The sequence below is a fragment of the Eubalaena glacialis genome, chromosome 4 (genome assembly GCF_028564815.1).
Source record: "Eubalaena glacialis isolate mEubGla1 chromosome 4, mEubGla1.1.hap2.+ XY, whole genome shotgun sequence".
Taxonomy (NCBI): Eukaryota; Metazoa; Chordata; class Mammalia; order Artiodactyla; family Balaenidae; genus Eubalaena; species Eubalaena glacialis.
Window position 1 is genome coordinate 26,744,151 of NC_083719.1, and position 20,823 is coordinate 26,764,973.

Consider the following 20,823-nt stretch of genomic DNA (forward strand, 5'->3'; position numbering starts at 1 on the left):
GACTCGAGAGCTGAGCTAGCTGCTGTATTCTTGTAACTGAAAGAGTGAATGACAGACAAACTACGGGTGTTCAGACTTTGGTATCTGGCAGACATTCATTCTTTAGGAAAAAAAAAACAAAAACCAAGAATGAAGTGAGCCTATCCCCTTAAGGAAAACAAGTGACAATTTGTTGCCAATGATAAAAGTTGAACTTTCAAGCAAAAATTAGAATTTTGTAAAACTAGTCTCTGCCTTTTTAGCTGGACAAATTCCCAATATTTAAAGACTTTCCTGATGAGACAGGGATGATATTAACAAATGTGATTTTTATCTAAGAAAGCATGTCAATATTTGGATGATCTGGGACTTCCCTGGTGGCGCAGTGGTTAAGAATCTGCCTGTCAATGCAGGGGACACGGGTTCGAGCCCTGGTCCAGGATGATCCCACATGCCGCTGAGCAACTAAGCCCGTGTGCCACAACTACTGACCCTGTGCTCTAGAGCCCACGAGCCACAACTACTGAGCCCACGTGCCACAACTACTGAAGCCCGTGCGCCTAGAGCCTGTGCTCCGCAACAAGAGAAGCCACCGCAATGAGAAGCCTGCACACTGCAACAAAGAGTAGCCCCCGCTCGCCACAACTAGAGAAAGCCCGCGTGCAGCAACGAAGACCCAATGCAGCCAAAAATAAAAATAAATAAATAAATTTATTAAAAAAAAAAATATTTGGATGACCTGTATAACCTAGTGAGCTAATACTTTCTAAACGACCAATGTATTATGTTTTTAAATCATGCATGTTTTAAGATCCATTCAAAGTACAAGACAGACCAATGGATTTTAATTTAGCAGTGAATGAAAAGTTCATTGACTATGTTTTCAGATTCCTTATTGCAATTAATCTTTATGAAACCACCACTTATCACTTTTTTGGAATACCGTCAAAGAACAATATTTTCATATTCTCTGAAAAGGCTATTAAATACTCCTCCCTTTCCCAAATACACATCTGTGTGAAGCTGGATTTTCTTCATGTACTTCAACCACACCCCAACATACCACAACAGACTGAAGGAAGTGAGAAGATGTGAGAATGTAGCTGTCTTCTATTTTCAAAAAGGTAAAACAGTACTATTCTATTTTTTTGTTTTGGACAATATAGTTATTTTTCACAGAAATTTTTATGTTAACATGTAATGAGTTTTTTACTAAAATAAACATTAAGCAATTTTTCAGTTTTAATTTCTAATATGGCAAATATCAACAGATACAACCACATAAACAAAAACTCTTTGAGACCCTCAATGATTTTTAAGAGCGTAAAGGGTCCTGACACCAGAAAGTTTGAGAACCACTGCTCTAAATCAAAGGTGGCACACTGGTGGGACGTGAACCAACTCTGCCCCAAAGACATGTTTTTTAAACATCTGAATCCGTTGTGAACAGCTGCACACATTTAGAAATCGGGAAAACTCACATAAAAATCCATCTCTCTGATTTCTCCTGAGAAGTCTGGACATCTGGCAAGATCAGGCCCGTATTCCCACATGGCACAAACGGGCTGGCAGAGAAGAGCAGCCAGCCCTTCATCCAGGCAGAGGGTCTCTGGTTCATTGCAAGAACCACACTCATTACCCACCTGGCCTGCATACACTTCTGGGCATGTGACCCCTGCTTAGACATCTCACCTCCCATTACAGGAGTGACCTTTTTGGTGAACCAGCCATGTGCATAGCACAGCATTTGTCTGTAATTCTCATTCTGTACTCAATTCCCTGCAGGTTTGGCAACCCCCAACTGCCAATCAGAAACTGGAATAACTGCCAGAGTCTTGCTTTCTTTGATCAGTGACACACTAAATATGGCTCCCATCCCAGTCTATTCTGTGAAAATTAAGTAAGCTCTCCCTGTTGTCTCTGGGAGGAAACTCGGCCATGCCCATTCAAGATTAATGGTGTGGGCCAAAAGGAATCTTAAACTCTGCTACCCTTACAGGGGTCGGATCAGCCTCAAAACAATTTAGGTGTTAAATGAGGCTGTCTTTCAACACCAGGCTGGCCTGTAATCCCCCAAAAGCTCTTTAAAGATGTCTCTGCTAAGAACTCCAGTGCATCTGTGAAAACTTTAGAACTCTGACCCCAGGAGCCTCATTGTCAAAGAGGCTCCTCTAGGGAGTCCCTAAGATATTTTTAGATTGCTCTTGGACTGAGGACAAACTCTTTAATACCAAAGCCAAGGGCTTTAAGAAGGATAATCTGCCAGGATGGGCCAATGAGCAAGACACGCATTTAGGGTTTCCAGATGCACTTACTGGTATGCCATGACCCTGGAAGCGTGGCACATCCTCCTCAGGAAGAGGGGTGGGGACAACAAAGTATGCTGGCAACCTAGAAGAAAGAGATGTCATCGGTTTTAGTGCTGGAGTTAATTCATTAAATATGAAAGCTCAACGTCAATGAACACAGGAAGTTAAGCAGAGTGTCATGACATGGACCATATTTCCTTTTTTTTTTTTAAATAAATTTATTTATTTATTTATTTATGTTTGGCTGTGTTGGGTCTCCATTGCTGCGCGCGGGCCCCCCCCAGTTGTGGCAAGCAGGGGCTACTCTTCCTTGCGGTGCGTGGGTCTCTCATTGCGGTTGCTTCCCCCGCTGTGGAGCACGGGCTCTAGGCACGCGGGCTTCAGTAGCTGTGGCACACAGGCTCAGCAGTTGTGGCTCACGGGCTGTAGAGCACAGGCTCAGTTGTTGTGGCGCACGGGCCCAGTTGTTCCGCGGCATGTGGGATCCTTCCGGACCAGGGCTCAAACCCGTGTCCCCTGCATTGGCAGGAGGACTCCCAGCCACTGTGCCACCAGAGAAGCCCCATATTTCCCTCTTAAGAAGAACCAGTGCAGATGAGCCGTCTCTGTCGAAATCAATCAGGAATCTGAGTTCAAATCCTAGCTCTGCCTCTGATTCTGTGTAACCCTAGGTAAGTTACCCCACCTCTCTGGGTCTGTTTCCTCATGAATAAAATCACCATGGCAATGTACTCATCAAAATCCAGATTGCAGGAAACTATCAGACAAGTGGCCTGGTTTCTTCAAATAAATTGCAAGAAAAAGCTAATAGTGTGAGACTCTATAGATTAATAAGTTTAAGAAACCTATCAATTTTCAAGATATCAATCTCATCGAATCTTTTTTTTTGGCTACGTTGGGTCTTCGTTGTTGCACGCGGGCTTTCTCTAGTTGCGGCGAGTGGGGGCTACTCTTCGTTGCAGTGGGCGGGCTTCTCACTGCGTTGGCTTCTCTTGTTGTGGAGCACAGGCTCTAGGCACGCAGGCTTCAGTAGTTGCGGCACGTGGGCCCTAGAGTGCACGGGCTTCAGTAGTTACAGCACATGGGCTCAGTAGTTGTGGCTCGCGGCCTCTAGAGCACAGGCTCGGTAGTTGTGGTGCATGGGCTTAGTTGCTCCACGGCATGTGGGATCTTTCCAGACCAGGGATTGAACTCGTGTCCCCTGCATTGGCAGGCGGATTCTTAACCACTGAGCCATCAGGGAAGTCCCTCACTGAATCCTGATTAATGATAAAAACAGATAAAAAGATGAAAAATAAATTGTTTTGAAAATTTATAAAACAATGGAGAAAATCTGAACACTTGACTGGGTACTGAATGATATTAAGGAATCAAATGTTAAATGTGAAAGGTGTGATAATGCTTTTATGATTATGTTTATCAAGAGTCCTTCATTCTTAGAGATGTAAAACTTAAATATTTATGAATGAAATGTGATGAGCTCTAGGGTTTATTTCAAAATAGTTGGGCGGGATGGGGCTGGGGGAGGGTTGGAGTAGGTAGAGGCACAGAGACTAACCATGAGTTAATAACTGTTGAAGCTGGGTGACGGGTAAAAGGAATTCATCAAATTCTCTTTTCTTTTATACTGCTTGAAATTTTCCATTTTAAAAAAAAACCTTAAGGTAATTAAAAGGAACAAAACTCCCATAATATTGTGATGTAAAACCAGGTTTGGGAACAACTGGTCAAGGCTAAGATACCTTAAACCATTAAAACGTAGAAGAATTATTTGGCTTTAGAGGCTCCGAAGTGCTTGGAATATTTTCTTTCACGTCCGCTTGAGGGGGTGGGCTTACTACCCCTTCCTCAGGTGCTGTCACTGAAGCAAAAACCTGTTCACAGGTCAATGGCTCTCAAACTCAGGCTGCCCGTTAAAGTCACACAGGAAGATTTAAAAATTCCCAGTGTCCAGGCTCCACCGCAGAACTATTAAATATCAAAGGTGTCAAAGCTCTCCAGGTGTGTCATCAGGATGACAGCTGTTGTTCTAGAAGCTCCTGCTAGTCAAAGTGTACAGCAGCATCACCCGGACACTTAGAAGGAGAGCAGCCCCGACCTACAGAATCAGAATCTGCACTTTCACAGGCTCCCCAGGGGACGGGGCTGCACAGTCAACCGTGAGGAGCAGCGCCTTAGATGGCAACTTACAAACAGACAACTGTTTCCCAACCCTCACCGGAGAGTCGCCCGTGGGCTTTGTGTAAACCAGATTCTCAGCTCCTTCCCCAGAGGCTCACTGGACAAAGCTGGGATGGGCCCACACTGCTTTAAAAAATTTGCACGTCTTTCTCTACTAGTGTGGTTGAATATTTCACAAGTTAATTGTTCCTTATAAACAGTTTCACCAAAGGGGAAAAAATGTCAGAACCCAGTGTATTAGCATGCGTACCATGCAGTCACTGAAGAAAGGAGGCTGCAAAGAAACGGACAGCTCTGCCCCAGTGGGGGGGTTGTGAGGTCCCCTCCTGTCCCAGTGAACTCAAGGTGGTTCTACAGAGGCTCTGCTGGGAGACTCCCGATGTCTACAAGCAACTAACCCTCCCACGTGGGAGAGCACTCATTTTAGTCACTAGGAGGAGTTTTGAATACAAAGTAAACAGCCTCTCCAAATATAAGGGGACTTTATTCAAGGAAAGTTGTATGATCCTCTCAGGCACCACCTCAGTTAGGGGGAGGGAACCCCCAGAGCGACACCACCAGAGCAGCAATGTCCTCCTGTGGCTGCATCAATTCCTAGGTTCCCCTGTGTTACACACACCCTACAGGGTTGAGGACCTTCTTATACCTTCACAGGGAGGTGGGATGAAGAAAGGCTTTTCAGGAGAAGGCAAAGTAGACACTCAGTTTCTTATTCTTATCCAAACTGACCGGGATCTCCTCTTACCACTGGGGCTTTCGTTAATTTATTCATTGTCCCCAATTTATTGAGTGGGTCTTATAAGTCAGGCACTATACTTGGTACTGAGGATATAAAGATGAACCAAAACAGCGCCCTTGATTCCCCAGGACTGATGGGCTGCAGAAACAAAACATTAACCAAATGGTGATACAGATAAGAATAAACTGACGATCGGATTAGGTGCTAAGGAGAGAGGCACACAGTGCAATGAAAGCTCTCACGGGAGACCTCATCTGGTGTTGGGAAGACTCCCTAAAAGAGACACCTGGGCAGAGATCTGACCGATGAAGTGGAGGTAACTCACTAGTACAGCTGGAAGCAAAAGGGGCATCCTAGACAGACCGCACAGGCAAGGCCCACAGGAGGGACTCAGGGTGGCTGGAGGGGTACACGCAAAGCTGGAGAGTTAGGTATGAGTCAAACCACGAAGGGCCTTGTAGGGCCCGTTAGAAGTTTTAACCTCTCTACCATGAACAGCAAGGAGCCAATGAAGCAGGGGAAGGACGATGGGAGTGGGTGGGGGAGACCATGCAGGCAGCTACCGCAGTGCCAGGTAAGAAACAAAGCACAGCTTTTCCTGTATCATCCCCGTGGGGCAGAAGCGCAGGGGCGAGTGCATGGCTGGGGCAGTCCGGGGGAGTGGGTTTGCACCGAGTGCTCTGAGCAGCACGATCTTGCTGAGGCTCCATTCTCCCCCCGACCACTAATTAGAACCCCCTGACACCCCACTCCACCCACCTTCTCTACCTGGTATATTTCTGATGTGCTGACACCTATGCAAATACCAATGAATTTAATCAGTATGTGGCAGGATCCTGGGAATGGGCATGCCTTCTATCAGCGTCAACATCACTTTACAAAATATCACCTCCTAGGAGCAGGGCTTTCTGACCTCCTCCTGACTGAGAGCTTGTTTTCCCTTTCCAAGCTTTGTGACTATAAAGAGGGCAGGAGGAGCAGGGTGGGCATGGGGGGGTGGGATCCGACACTTGCCCTGCAGGCCCCTCCCCACTGTCGCCCCAGTTTGTGCTGTAACAAGAGGGCTAACCTTGTGTCTGAGACTGATCAAAATCAAAACTCATCTACTGAAGAGGCCCCTCGGAACCATGGGTACAAAATGCTCTAGAAAAACACGAATATTTTGAAACTGTCAGCAGGGTGTTGAGGATTATGTTCCAAAACGATAAGATTCAAGTTTCAAAAAAAGGATTATACAGAGTCATCCTTTAAAAATGTAGGTGAGATCACATCACGCCTCTGCTCAAACTCCTCCGCACTGCACTATAAATTCTGAAACCCTCCCTGCCCATCGGCACCCAGCCGGCCCGCTCCTCCCTGATCACACCTCCTACTGCTCTGCCCCCTGCTCCCGCCTCTCCAACCCCTGGGCTCCTCGCTGTTCCTCACACAAGCCAGACAAGATTCCACCTCAGGGCCTTTGTCCCTGCTGTTCCCGCTGCCTGACCAACCCTCCTGCCAACCTCTCCAGCACGCCCCAGTCCCTGGCCGGATCTATTTTTCTCCATAGCACTTATTACCTCTTAATACACTACAATTACTCACTTATTCTATCATCATTTTCCTCCTCTAGAACGAAAGCTCCAGGAGGGCAGGGATTTTTAGGCTCTATCTCCAGTAGCCAGGACACTGTTAGGCACATAGGAGACCCTCAGAAATGTTTATTGAGGGACTTCCCTGGTGGCGTAGTGGTTAGGAATCTGCCTGCCAAAGCAGGGGACACGGATTCGAGCCCTGGTCCGGGAAGATCCCACCTGCCGCGGAGCAACTAAGGCCGCGCGCCACAACTGCTGAGCCTGTGCTCTGGAGCCCACGAGCCACAACTACTGAGCCCGGGCGCCTAGAGCCTGTGCTCCACAACAAGAGAAGCCACTGCAATGAGAAGCCCACGCACCGTGACGAAGAGTCGCCGCAACTAGAGGGGGCCCATGCACAGCAACAAGGACCCAATGCAGCCAAAAATAAATAAATAAATAAATTTATATTAAAAAAAATGTTTATTGAATGAATAAATAAAATGCTTGATAAAAGGAAAGCAAATACATGATATAAATTCAGAAATGCCTCTAAAAGTTTTACATTTAGATTACAGATATAATAATGGGAAGAAAAAGACAAATTCACTTCTGAATGTTTTAAGGGATACTTTAAGGGTTTCTTAAAAAAGCACAGTGTCGATGTGGAGAAAGTGGAACCCTCATACATTGCTGATGGGAGTGTAAAAACGGTGCAGTAGCTATGGAAAACAGTCTGGCAGTTCCTCAAAAGGTTAAATGCAGAGTTACTATATGACCCAGCAATTCCACCCCTAGGAATATACCCAAGAGAACTGAAAATACACGTCCATATGAAACCTTGTATACTAATGTTTGTAGCAGCATATTCATAGTAGCCAAAAAGTGAAAACAACCCAGTGTCCATCAACTGATGAATGGATAAATAAAATACGGTATATCCATACCATGGGATATTATTCAGCAGTAATAAAACAATGAAATCCTGATATATGCTAGAACATGGATGAGCCTTGACAACATTATGTTAAGTGAAAAAAGCCAGGCACAAAGACCACATATTATATGGTTCCAGTTATGTGAAATGCCAAGAATAGGCAAATCTATAGAGACAGAAAGTAGTTAGTGGTTGTCTAGGGCTGGGGGAGTGGGGAGGGGGGGAATGGGGAGGGACTACTAAGGGGTAAGGGGTTATTTGGGGGATGATGAAGATATTCTAAGATTGACTGTGGTGATGGTTGCACAACCCTGTGTATATGCTAAAAAACACTATACACTTCAAACAGGTGAATTGTATGGCATGTGAATTAAATCTCAACAAACTGTTCAAAAAGAAACGCACAACACTGAGAGCTTACCTTTCACAGACTTTATAGCCTTCATTGACACTCACTGCTTTGTACTTCATGTTGCCTTTGGTCCGCTCCAGCTCCCAACACCAGTCCTGAAGTGTGTCAAACATTACGGCATGGTTCTTGGGGTCAGTAGCTAACAAAACAAATTGAGAAAGACAGTAAAATCTTGTCGTGAAGCCCTGGTATTTTAATGGTGTGAAAGTGGCTCCTCGGGCCCCAACTTCCTCCACTAAGCCCATTTTTATCCCCACAGAATGAACTCACTGCTTCATCCTAACCTTGTTCCTTTTTTCTGTCATTCATCCAAAATTATGAGTGAGGCTCTGTCTTTTTGCGCTGGGCGAAAGCAGCTGTTCTTGTTCCATTCCGTGCAAAAGTAATTTATAGCTCCATTTTCAGTCATCTGACCATGAGATAATTTATATAACATAAAAAGATCCTGTGCAGCACTAAAAGACAGGCTTGGCACAAATGCTAAAATAATAAAATATTTTTAGCCCTACCAATGTGTGCATAAGATGGCAAACTCATTTGAACAGCCTGTCAGATTCCTGAGTGTGAAGCCTCCTTCAGTGTGAAGATGCACTGCCCAAAAGAGGCGTTTTCAGTGTGACACCTGGTTTCTGAGGGCTATAAACAAATCAGACAGCTATGGTGAAGGTCAGGGCCTGCAAGCGAAGGGCCACATCACGGTGACGGGGACTTCTGCCCCTAACCTTGCCGCTACCTGCTAGGCGGAAGTGCCCAGGAGCACTACTCTTGCAGCCCAGCAGGTGTGTCCTTGGTCCCCTCCCAAAGCCACAGCACAGCTTGACGGGGGTGACGTGCGCCAAAACACCCTTGGATATTTACACAAATCAGTTCATTCAAGCCTGTGCACATCTTAAAAAAACAAGCCTTGGGACCTCCCTGGTGGTCCAGTGGCAAAGAATCCACTTTCCAATGCAGGGGACATGGGTTTGATCCCTGGTCGGGGAACTAAGATCCCACATGCAACGGGGCAACTAAGCCCACGCGCCGCAACTACTGAGCTCGCACGCCTCAACGAGAGAGCCCACGTGCCACAAACTACAGAGCCCACACACTCTGGAGCCTGCATGCCACAACTAGAGAGAAGCCCGCGTGCCGCAGTGAAGACCCGACGCAGCCAAAAAAATAAACAAATTTTTAAAATAAACAAAAATATCGAAAAAAAAAAAAAAAGCAAGCCTTCCTGGAAAAACAAAGTGTTTAATAAAACTCCCACCTGCTCCTTTTAATACAAACAGATCATAGTACAAAGGACGATAAGACAAATAATGATTAAAAAACAACAGCTAAGCTTACATAGCACTTAGTATGCCAGGCACTATCCTGAGCATATTACATATAATAACTCAATCCTCACAACCCTACAGGGTAGGTAATATTATTTCCTCCATTTTACAGATATGGCACAGAAAGGTCAATTAACTTGCCCAAGGTCACAGAGCTAGGCAATGGCAGAAATGGAATTCAAACCCAGGCAGCAGTAAAGGAAATTTCCATAAAGTAATAAATGTAAATATTAATAAATTCCCCCATGGACATAAGTAGTAACAATACTCCTAGGACCTTTTAGCCAAAGTACGTTTGTGAATTATTAAGCCTGAGTAAAATGAAAGACATTCAGATTGCAAAGCACCCACCTCTACAAACCCCTACTCAATCAAAAAGCAAATTGGTCAACATGCACCTATCAGTTATAACCTTTACTCATCAAAAAAAAAGGAGGTTGGAAGGAGAAAAGAAGGCTAGAATTCAGATAGAATAGAAGATGCTATATATCCTGGGCTTTCTGGCACAAAAAGCCACCACAAGGCAATGAGCTCAATAGTTGTGGCGCGCGGGCTTAGTTGCCCCGCGGCATGTGGGATCTTACTGCCAGGGTCAGTCAAGGTAAGGGTTTTGGCACACAGATCAACACGTGCTGGGGAGCCAAGAAACCGTCCTGTGCTGGGTCCAGACCAAGAATCAGGATATAAGGAAGTGGCAGAATTCCTAAAAATAGAGTATGATTTTCAAATGTAGACCCAATAAATGTTTATATAAATTACAGCAATCAACAAAGAAGTCATATTTTGTATATCTCATATTGCAACAAGCTGTTGTCAGCCAGCACTCAGCTAATCAGCACTTATACATATTGCTACAGTGAAAAGATCATTCACAAAGATGAACTTACTGAATTAAGGAACAAATTTTATGTTCGGCCTGATAGTAGTGCTAAGTATATTTTATGTCAGTGTAGCTCTCTGAGCATAATCTGTCCTGAATAAGCAGTTACACTCTCAATTAACCCTCATTTAATGACTGCACCCTGGGTGCCATGCATTTAACAACTTGTAATTTTCACAACACCTCAAGGGAAGCATTAACAATACTATTTTTTGAAATGAGAAAACAGAGGCCCAAGAGTTAAGTGCCATCCCCAGGATCACACAGCTACTAGGCAGCTGGACAACGATTTGAACTCAGGTGGGACAGACCTGGAAATTCATACCTTTTCTACTAGATCACCATAGTCCCCCAAATGCAAGCTACTCTCTCAGATATCTACATCTCTGCACACGCCAGTCCCGCTGCCTCAAATACTCCTGGGTGCCTACCGGACACTCCACATCCTTCACCAGCAGTTCAGGACCAGCCTTCGCCCTCTGACAGCCCTCCCTCCCCCAGCGTGGTCATTCCCTCCCACCAGAGGACACATCACTCTGTTTGACTTGAAGCTCTTAGAGGGCAGGGATTTAGTCCTGTTCATATCCCCAGGGTGCGTGACCCACAGCGAGCGTTCGATAAACATTTACCAAATGAGCAGTTAGTGACAAAGCAACTCTGCATTCCAGAAAGCATGATATATGCAGTTAAACTAACATGCCACCTCCCTGACGAAAGGCACATGGCACTCAGGATCAGTAAACATCAACTTCACGTTAAGTGTAATGGGCAAATAGGAAGGTAATGCACAACATGATAAACATAATTAACACTGTTGTACGTTATACACAAAAGCTGTTAGAGTAAATCCTGAGTTCTCATCACAAGGAAAAAAATTTTTCTATTTCTTTAATATTATATTTATATGAGATGATGGATGGTCACTAAACTTACTGTGGTCATCATTTCAAGATATACGTAAATCAAATTATTATGCTGTACACCTTACACTTATACAGCAGTGTGTCAATTATATCTCAATAAAACTGGAAGAAAAAAAAATACTGTTAATAATTTGGAATTTAAAAAAAAAGAGGAATGGACAGAGCAAGTGGACAGATGGAGGAGAGATCCACAGAAGGAAGAAGACAGACATCTGTGGAAACACTGTACAAAGCTAGGCATTATTAATAGCTAATTCAGATGACCACAGTTTCTTACTTAAAAGACTGCTCTCTTTTTGAGGGAACCGAATGGAAAACATTTGGAATTTTAAGTTTTCTAACCAAACTACTTTTCTGATGTGCTCTCTTAGGTACAACTGTTCCATTCCCCATCCCCCAAACATTTGCTATAAGGCATGTTCTGGTTGTTTAAAAACTTTCTAGAATGCAAGACATTTTTTAGGGTCTCATGAAATGAAACCAAGTGTATTAAAGTGAAAAACAGAATCCAGGGACAGACAGAGTGATTTTAAACTTGTCTCAGTTTTGCTTCTCTATAGCCTCACATTCCCAATCATAATATATTGATTTTCTTTCATAAGCAACAAACAAATAATCCCTCACAAAAAGCAAACAAACCTAAAAGATAAGTTAAAGAAACAAAGATCACAGGAAAGAAACAGAAACCTTTTTTTAAAAGAAATCTGAATGATTCACCCAAGCAAGAGGCGACCCATTGCTAGCGAAGAGGGGAACAAAACCCATGGATGGGTTTTCTCCCACAGGTTGCAGGTAGGAACTGGAAGGGGCCTGCCTACCTGCGGATGAAAGCTTACCTGTGTGGTTTTGTGCTGCAGTCGCATAGGAAAACAGAAACAATCGTTTAAGCAGTTTAGGGGCCTGGGTATGATGGATTATGCCACTGACAATCTGGAAAAGAACCAAGCGATGGATACAGTCATGCTTTTGGCAGATAAACACTGAGAAACAAGACCGAAGTTGTCTAGGTTTCCGTAATGTTAATGGGCTCCGATGGGTAGCATGCTAATTAACTCTCATTGAGGTCTGTATCTGTGATGTGATCTCTTGAAATAATGCCAAATAAACAGAACGCTAACCATTTTGTCAGGTTTTTAAGAGCTTTGAGTTTCTAGAGCAATTTTTAAAACATAGTCTAATTTCTCAAAAACAAAGCACTAAAAAAACTTAAGTGCCATTTTCAGATACTCCCAAAATCTGACATGTCAAAGATATATAGCTGACCAGATAATAACCAAGACGCTTAGCTATTCTGTTCTAGTTGTTGTGGCCTTAAGGATCTTCTTCTAGAAGATAAGGCAATCAATCCCTCATGCTTTTTGTTTGAAGTTCCAAACAAAAGTATGTTTGGATAGATGACTAAAATCATCATTCAAAATGAAGTTTCTGGCTTCTCAGGGAATTTTCCATGTCTACACCGCTCTTTTTCCTGCTCAGAACAGATACTGGAGTCATGTTTATTATTCTAACTGATCTACCACACTACCTGAAAGAAAATTAAGAGTATACCTGAAAAGAATGCATACCTCACTGCAGCCAAAGACAACAGATAAACTGGTCTCTCCCTAGGTTTCCCCTATGTATCTACCATGACAGTGGCAAGTCTGAGACCTTCAATATCTTAAGAGAAATCTTGGAAGCTACAATAACCATTGTGACCAGTTTGCCCAGTTACACATCTCAATTTGCTGCAGCAAGCAGCTTAAGTAAGGGACCAAAAGCACAGGCTCATTTGGTGACTCACTTCGCCCGTGACCGTGTACCTCTCCCTCCTTCACGTAACCACGACCTCCCAGATGTCAACTCCTTCATGCTGGGAGTTGGGGGTCACCGCTGCTGCCTTTTGGAAAGGCTGTCAGAGGTGGGGAAAGGGGGTTGGTTCTAGCTGCTCCATCCTCCCCTTCCCCTGACGGCCTTCAGATCCTGGTTTACCACCTCCCACCCTCTGGAGGCTCTGGGAATGAACACATTATGAACTGAAGGATTAAACGCAGCATGTGCCAAGATAATATAGTCCCACTCTACCAAATTCTCTCTCAATTCTAGTCAAAGCACATGCGATTATAACCAATTTCAACTTTACAGAATGAAAGGCTCCCCTCAACCTTCGTGCAATGGAAGCAAGAACCGAAGTGGGGAAAACCTGATGGGAAATAAAACCTAAAAACACATGCGACTAGTTACCCTTTTGACTTCCTCTTCTTTTGTGTACCTCAGACAAAAGTGGAATACCCGGAGGTCTTTGCAGTGGATGATGAGTTTCTCAGGGTATTTCTTCAGCTGTCCAAAGAGAGTCTTTTTTTTCTCATCAAACACTACACATCAACAGTGAAATCAAGAAGGGAAATCATGTTATAAGACAACAATTTAATGCTAAAGAAACAAGGTAGACTCTTAACTTCCAAGGGCGCCTCTCAAAAGTGAGAGGAAAGGCACCAGCTTCTAAGTAGCTGTCAGCAGGGCCCAGTCCCACCCAGCAGGGGCCCTGTTCTCTGGAAGAGCCAGGGCTCCTCACTCTTCCCGAGGAAGCACAAGACCCAAATGGACTGGCCACTGTTGGCAGAACTGACTCCTGCAGGAAACCCAGCTCTGAAAGCTGAGATTACGAAAGATGGGAGATCGCTAGGGACCTGCTTTTGGGACAGTCAACTCCCAGGTTTATGGCTGGGGCCCCTCCTGACACCCTCCTCCCTATCCCAGAGTTTGGACCACGCAGTACCTGTTGGTGCTGGGAACACCATAAATGGCTACTGAATGATTTCTGACAAAGCCCTGACTACAAAAATAGAGAAGTGGAGCCCAGAGAGGCTTTGTTTAGTCAGAAGAAAAGGCACTCGAGTGTGGTACGACAGACCTTTATCAGGTGAGCCTTTAAAGTGAGATCTGCACAGCTAACATTGACATATGATCAACATCTATCATGTAATGGCACCGTGGAGTACTAGAAAGAACAGGATCCATGTTCAAGTCCAAGCTCCTCCAGCTAAGTGACCCCAAATAAGCCACTTCGCATCTCAATTTTATCATCCATAAAACTGATTTAAACAAGATAAATATGTGAAGAAATTTCAGTAAACTATAAAGGACCAAAAAAAAAAAAAAAACTCATCATTATCAGCTATACTTTCAAAGGCTGGCAACACCCCAGGGGAAAACAGATACTCACCTCCATAAATCTGATCAACACAGTGGAGGGTAATGTCATTTTCTCCTATAACCTTATTCTTAAACTGCGTTTCCTAAAAAATTCAAAAGGAAACAACTGTGATTCCTTGCTATGCACTGTGACATTTACAGGTAGAGCAAATCACCATCCTCCACTTGCATATGAAGAAAAATGGGGAGTGGGTGGGGGAAATGGGTGAAGGTGGTCAAAAGGCACAAACTTCAGTTATAAAACAAGTCCTGGAGATGTAATGTACAGCATGGTGACTAGAGTGAATAATACTGCATTGTACACTTGAAAGTTGCTAAGAGGGTAGATCTTAAAAGTTCTCATCACAAGAAAAAAATTGTTTAACTATGTGATGTGATGGATGTTAACTAAACATATTGTGATGATCATTTCATAATATATACATACACCAAATTCACCACGTTGTACATCTTAAACTAATACAACGTTAAATGTCAATTATATCTCAGTAAAGCTAGAAAAAATAAATGAAAAGGTATATATCCTACACAAGCAAACAGGGAAATGTAGTCACATCCCTAGGAAAGGGACGATGAAGGAGTGAAGTGTGTGAGAAATGCTGCGAACACTCGTCTTCAAACCCAGGCAGGACATGCCATTCCCGGCTGCTCCCAGGCCGACCCACCAGGCCGCATGCACAACACCCTGAGAGATGCTGGTAGGTGGCACATAGGTTCAGATTTCTCCACACAAATGCAGACAGGTGAGTGACAAAGCTATGAGAAGGCAGGAAGAAAATCCCGGGAGATTCAAGCTCTGTAAATGCTGCCTCTGTACAGGACTAGGAACCAGGCCGCTACAGCAACAGCTGCACAGAAGCCCATGCTGTCAGGTGGTGGGGCGCTGGCGTGGCCGGGCCAGCCGGTTCCCATTGCCACCAGCGCGCCCTGAGGGGTGCGGGTGTTCCCTCCTCACTCCACTGCTCACTCTTCCTAAGGGGGACAAGCCTTACAAGCACAGAGCAAACACAAAGTAAACCCAAACTCAGTGCTGCATTCAGCACCAGTTTCATAACTGAATTCAGTTCCTAAATTTGAGGAAGAGTTCAGTATAGAGAAAACATGGGGAACTAGTATATTTGGGGAGATGTGATTCCCATGAGTGATAGGTACTGTGCTGAAATACAGAAGAAAATAAAAAGCTGACGGTGTCAACCTACGAGGTCAAACGCAAGCCAGCGTGACGTGAGGCACTGCTGGGAAACGGCAGAATGGTCCTCCCACTGAAAGGAGATCCCAAAGGAGAGAGAGCAGACTAGTGGTGAGAAAGACTCTGGCCTTTGTGTTTACGTGCGTTAGGGGCGAGTTATTGAGAAGCTGGGAGAAAAGACAATGGGGCCAGCAATGCAGTGCTCCCACAAACTCAGCCAAGTGCAGCTCATACATACATCATTATCCAAGGCAGATTCGTCATCGCCCAAGAAAGCAATCTTGAAGTCTGTGCAGACAAGCCTCCCATAGATTCCACGCTGACAGGAATCTTCCTGGACACACTTCAGTACCGTGCTGGCTTCACAGAGCAGCTGTTCACCTGATCAAAACCAAAACAAGTCCTCCTTAGAGTCCTCAGGCAACATGCAGAACGCAAACAGTACAAGCTTCCCGGCTCTATTCCGGTAAGACAAACGCACACCACAACACAGCACACAGGAGCTGCGAAACCTAGGGGAGAAGACGAGGCAGAGTGGGGACCGTGGAGAAGTGAGATCACAATGACTCGGATACACTTTTACACGGCGCACTTCTCTATCTTCTCACTGTGAATAATGGACGTGTCCAAACAGGTAGAAATGATCTCGGCTACACTTACAAACACAGATCTTAGTGCTTTTATCACTTGGACCCAAGCAGAAGCTCTGGAGAAGCGGTACCCAAGTGAGCAAAGCCAGAAGGGCTGGCCAGCGAGCTCTGGCACGTAGCTCTGGAGCCCCCCTTCCTGTGAGGGTGGGCCATTCCTCTCCCCGGAACTGCGGAAAGAGGGCGGGTGTCTCCCTGGCCCGGGGCCCTAAGGCAGCTTCCTCAGGCACAGGGGTGCAGCACGACTGCACTCATTCTGGCTCCACGGACAAGGATGGGAGGAAAAGGGAGGTCAGAGGTTTGTGGGAAAAAAACCTGTTTCCTCTCTTTCTTAGTTGAGAGTATTTCCTCTCAGTGTGTCACCTTTCCTGCTCTATCTGCAGACGCCCAGCAGCATGAGAGCTGTATTTCCTGGTGATAGAGAGTACTTCTCACTATAGTCAAAAAGATGAGGATTTAGGGATAGGCAGGAAGCGGAGAGGCTCATGAGGGCTGGATGCCTGCGTAAGGGCAGGAAAAAAAGAAGGATACAGGGGAAATGAAAAACTAAGTGTAAAATAAAAAAATAAAAAAAACTAAGTGTAAATACTTTGTTACAAGAAAGAAAAAGGAATTTTCTTCTCATCCAACAGGTAACCATCTTCTCCTTAGAATCTCCCTCTGGATATTTCCTTCAATGTCTTTAAATTTACCATCTGGCTCAAAATTCATTTATTCTAACTTTCACTATGAAAACAAAGAAGAATTTCAGACACTAAGACTATCAGGGGACACATATTATATTTCATCTTGTTTTTTTCTCTCTTCCAAGGGGTTAATTACAATAGAAATACAGGAAGATGGCTCTGTCACCAGGTCAGCCTCTACAGAGACCACCGGGCTTGAAGAAAACAGTGAAGTCAGGGCCTCATTAGGGTTTAAAATAGTCCCAGAAAAAGTGCTTCAGCTGAATCCGAGGTAGAAGACACGTGCGCAAGGCTTCCTGTGCTTTCAACTCCTGGTGTAAAACAACTTTAATGGCGAGCCTCTTCCAAGACCAGGCAAGCCATATGGGTCCATGGTCAGGCACTGGAGACCAGAAGTTGGCACACAGGGGCTAAAACGACATCCAGGAGAGGCTCTGCAAGCACGGCGACCTGTACCACACTTGTCAGCTTGTACGTTCAAAGTCTCAGGTCATGGGAGGCATGAGCTGGAAAAGATCATAGTTTAATCTAGGAAACCTGGGCTGCACACCTAGAAGAGGCTGTCAGGAATCCAGGGGTTGGGAGAATGTACATAACACTAAGCTAAAGACAAAAGTAAATTTCAGAATCTACAATATAATCCAAGAAGAGGAAATACAATAGGATATATGGATTGAGGTTTAGGCCATTATTATAGGGAAAAGCCTTTGAAACTTAAAAACATTTTTTAAAAAGTTAGAGATTCTGATATGTTTACCAAATAAGGTGGATCAGTCAGAAACTTGTACATATTCGTATCCTCTCAATAAAATGGAATAAAATTAAAAGAACCAGAATGAGGACTCAATTGTTTTGGGAAATGTATCTAAAAATACTTATGAAAAAAGCTATTTGGGACTGGAAAAAAGAAAGTAGCAAAACAATCGAATGCACAACTCACTGGATAGCCCCATATATGGAGAGGCTACACCACCAAGAAGTTTGTTTCTGAATGCAGAAATGATTAAAACTTGACTTAAGCTATAGAGTCACTCTCCTCCATCAGAAAGAAATAAAGAAAGAAAGAGAGAGAGAGAGAGAGAAAGAGAGAGAGAGAGGGGAGAGAGAGAGAGGGAAGAGAGAGAGAGAGAAAGAGAGAAAGAAAGAGAAAGAAAGAAAGGAAGAAAGAAAAAGAAAAAAAGAAAGAAAGGAAGAAAGGAAGGAAGAAAGAAAGGAGGGAGGGAGGGAGGAAGGGAGGGAGGGAGGAAGAAAGGAAGGAAGGAAGAAATCCAACCAATCCAGGCTCCTCGGTGATGACCAAAGAGCAAAGCCCTGGCAGCCCCAGGGTTGGTTAAACCCCAAGGGGCCGGGTGTAGGGATCTGCAGGGGACCAGGATCTTCCTGACTGGGGACCAGAATACTGGATGGGGCCAAGTAAGGCACCCTGAAAAAAGACCTCATTTGCTTACAAAAGAGGTGAGAATTTCCCACGTTTAATTTCATCAGCTATGGGGAAGGGGAAACAAAAATTCTTTGTAGCTGTTGGAATACTCAGTCCCAGGTATGCAGTTACTGAACTAAAGACATTGATATTTTTGTCCAACTCATTACTGTCACACACTGTCTGGATGAAAACAAAGGAGTTTATATATAGTGCTACTAGGGATGACACAATTTATCACTGGCTTTGAATTGCACATGAGGTAAGATGCTAACATGACTGTTACCTGGCAACAAGTGAAGAGTTACTTCCTTCTCTGTTACTTCCTTTTCGTTTGTGTGAATTTCCTAAAAGAGAAGAGAAAAGGGTAATATTTTTGTTTATTTAAGGGCTCAAAATGAATAACATAAAGCCGTACTTTCAGAATACACACTAAAACATCATATTCGCTCAGGAGCTTTTTGTTTATTTGACAAGCTAAGTTTTGTTTTGTTTTGTTTTTTAATTGAAGTATAGTTGATTTACAGTGTTGTTTTTTTTAAGTATTTTTAACTAAAGGAAGTCAGAAAATTTCAACAAGTTGGTTCAATGTATTACACTAATTATTTAGAATTGACAACTATCAGCTGTCCCAAGTGGAGGGTCAGGGATGGGCACGCCCCATATAAAGGAACAAATGCCACATAGCAAAGAAAAGCAGCTCAAGCAGAGTCAGAAAGAGAATGGAAGACAGTCCACAGAATGATTCCCCTTTCTCCAGTGAGAATCAAGGATCGAAAACAAAGGAAGATTGTTGTGGGGTTTTGAGAGAAAATGAACCTGCGTAAAGGCCTTGAAGGTAAGAACAGGAAACTACTGGACTGGCCAAAAGGTTTGTTCGGTTTTTTCCATAAGATGGCTCTAGTAGCACTTAGTTGTCTTTAACTTCATTTGAAATAATTCTGTTAGATTGTATGTGACAGCTGTGCATTTAAAAAGACTTATCAAAATTGGTGAATTTTTGTGTAGCCATTTTAATACTGAAGATGGAAGAAAAAAGCAACATTTTCAGCATATTATGCTTTATTATTTCAAGAAAGGTAAAAGCGCAACTGAAATGCAAAAAAAGATTTGTGCAGTGTATGGAGAAGGTGCTGTGACTGATCGAACGTGTCAAAAGTGGTTTGTGAAGTTTCGTGCTGGAAATTTCTTGCTGGACGATGCTCCATGGTCAGGTAGACCAGTTGAAGTTGGTAGTGATCAAATTAAGACATTAATTGAAAACAATCAACGTTATACCATGCGGGAGATAGCCAACATATTCAAAATACCCAAATCAAGCACTGAAAATCATTTGCACTGGCTTGGTTATGTTAATCACTTTGATTGTTTGGGTTCCACGTAAGTTAAGCGGAAAAATACCTTCTTGACTGTATTTCTGGATGCGATTCTCTACTTAAATGTAATGAAAATGTTCTGTTGTTTTTTTTTTTAAAACAGATTATTTTTTAAATTTATTTATTTATTTATTTATGGCTGTGTTGGGTCTTCGTTTCTGTGTGAGGGCTTTTTCTAGTTGCGGCAAGCGGGGGCCACTCTTCATCGCGGTGCACGGGCCTCTCACTATCGCAGCCTCTCTTGTTGCGGAGCACAGGCTCCAGATGCGCAGGCTCAGTAATCGTGGCTCACGGGCCCAGTTGCTCCGCGGCATGTGGGATCTTCCCAGACCAAGGCTCGAACCCGTGTCCCCTGCATTGGCAGGCAGATTCTCAACCACTGCGCCACCAGGGAAGCCCGAAATGTTCTGTTTTTAAAACAAATTGTGACAGGCGATGAAAAGTGGATACTGTACAATAATGTAGAACAGAAGAGATCGTGGGGTAAGCAACATGAACCACCACCAACCACACCAAAGGCTGGTCTTCAACCAAAGAAGGTGATGTTGGGACTTCCCTGGTGGCGCAGTGGTTAAGAATCCGCCTGCCAACGCAGGGTACACGGGTTAGAGCTTGGTCCGGGAAGATCCCACATGCCCCAGAGCAACTAAGCCCGTGCGCCACAACTACTGAGCCTGTGCTCTATGAGCCCGCACGCCTAGACCCTGTGCTCCACAACAAGAGAAGCCACTGCAGTGAGAAGCCCACGCACCGCAACAAAAAGTAGCCCCCGCTAACCGCAACTAGAGAAAGCCCACGTGCAGCAATGAAGACCCAATGCAGCCAAAAATAAAAAAAATAATAATAATTTTAAAAAACAACAAAGAAGGTGATGTTGTGTATATGGTGGGACTGGGAGTCCTTTATGATGAGCTCCTTCTGGAAAACCAAACGATTAATTCCAATAAGTACTGCTCCCAGCAAGACCAACTGAAATTATCACTTGATGAAAAGCGTCCAGAATTACTCAACAGAAAACACATCATCTTCCATCAGGATAACGCAAGACTGCATGTTTCTTTGATGACCAGGCAAA

At 44.0% G+C, this 20,823-nt stretch overlaps 1 protein-coding gene across 2 annotated transcripts in view; it reads right to left on the reverse strand.

Moving 5' to 3' along the window:
• Positions 1 to 20,823, reverse strand: part of MTMR12 (myotubularin related protein 12) — a 65,044-nt gene that overhangs the window by 20,334 nt on the left and 23,887 nt on the right. For both annotated transcript variants that reach the window (XM_061187687.1, XM_061187686.1), the window contains exons 2-8: positions 18,659 to 18,719; positions 15,858 to 16,000; positions 14,441 to 14,513; positions 13,459 to 13,589; positions 12,072 to 12,165; positions 8,120 to 8,249; positions 2,295 to 2,370 (exon numbers count right to left, since the gene is read on the reverse strand). In XM_061187687.1, coding sequence (XP_061043670.1) covers positions 2,295 to 2,370; positions 8,120 to 8,249; positions 12,072 to 12,165; positions 13,459 to 13,589; positions 14,441 to 14,513; positions 15,858 to 16,000; positions 18,659 to 18,719 — 708 coding nt within the window. The remainder of the gene's footprint in view (positions 1 to 2,294; positions 2,371 to 8,119; positions 8,250 to 12,071; positions 12,166 to 13,458; positions 13,590 to 14,440; positions 14,514 to 15,857; positions 16,001 to 18,658; positions 18,720 to 20,823) is intronic.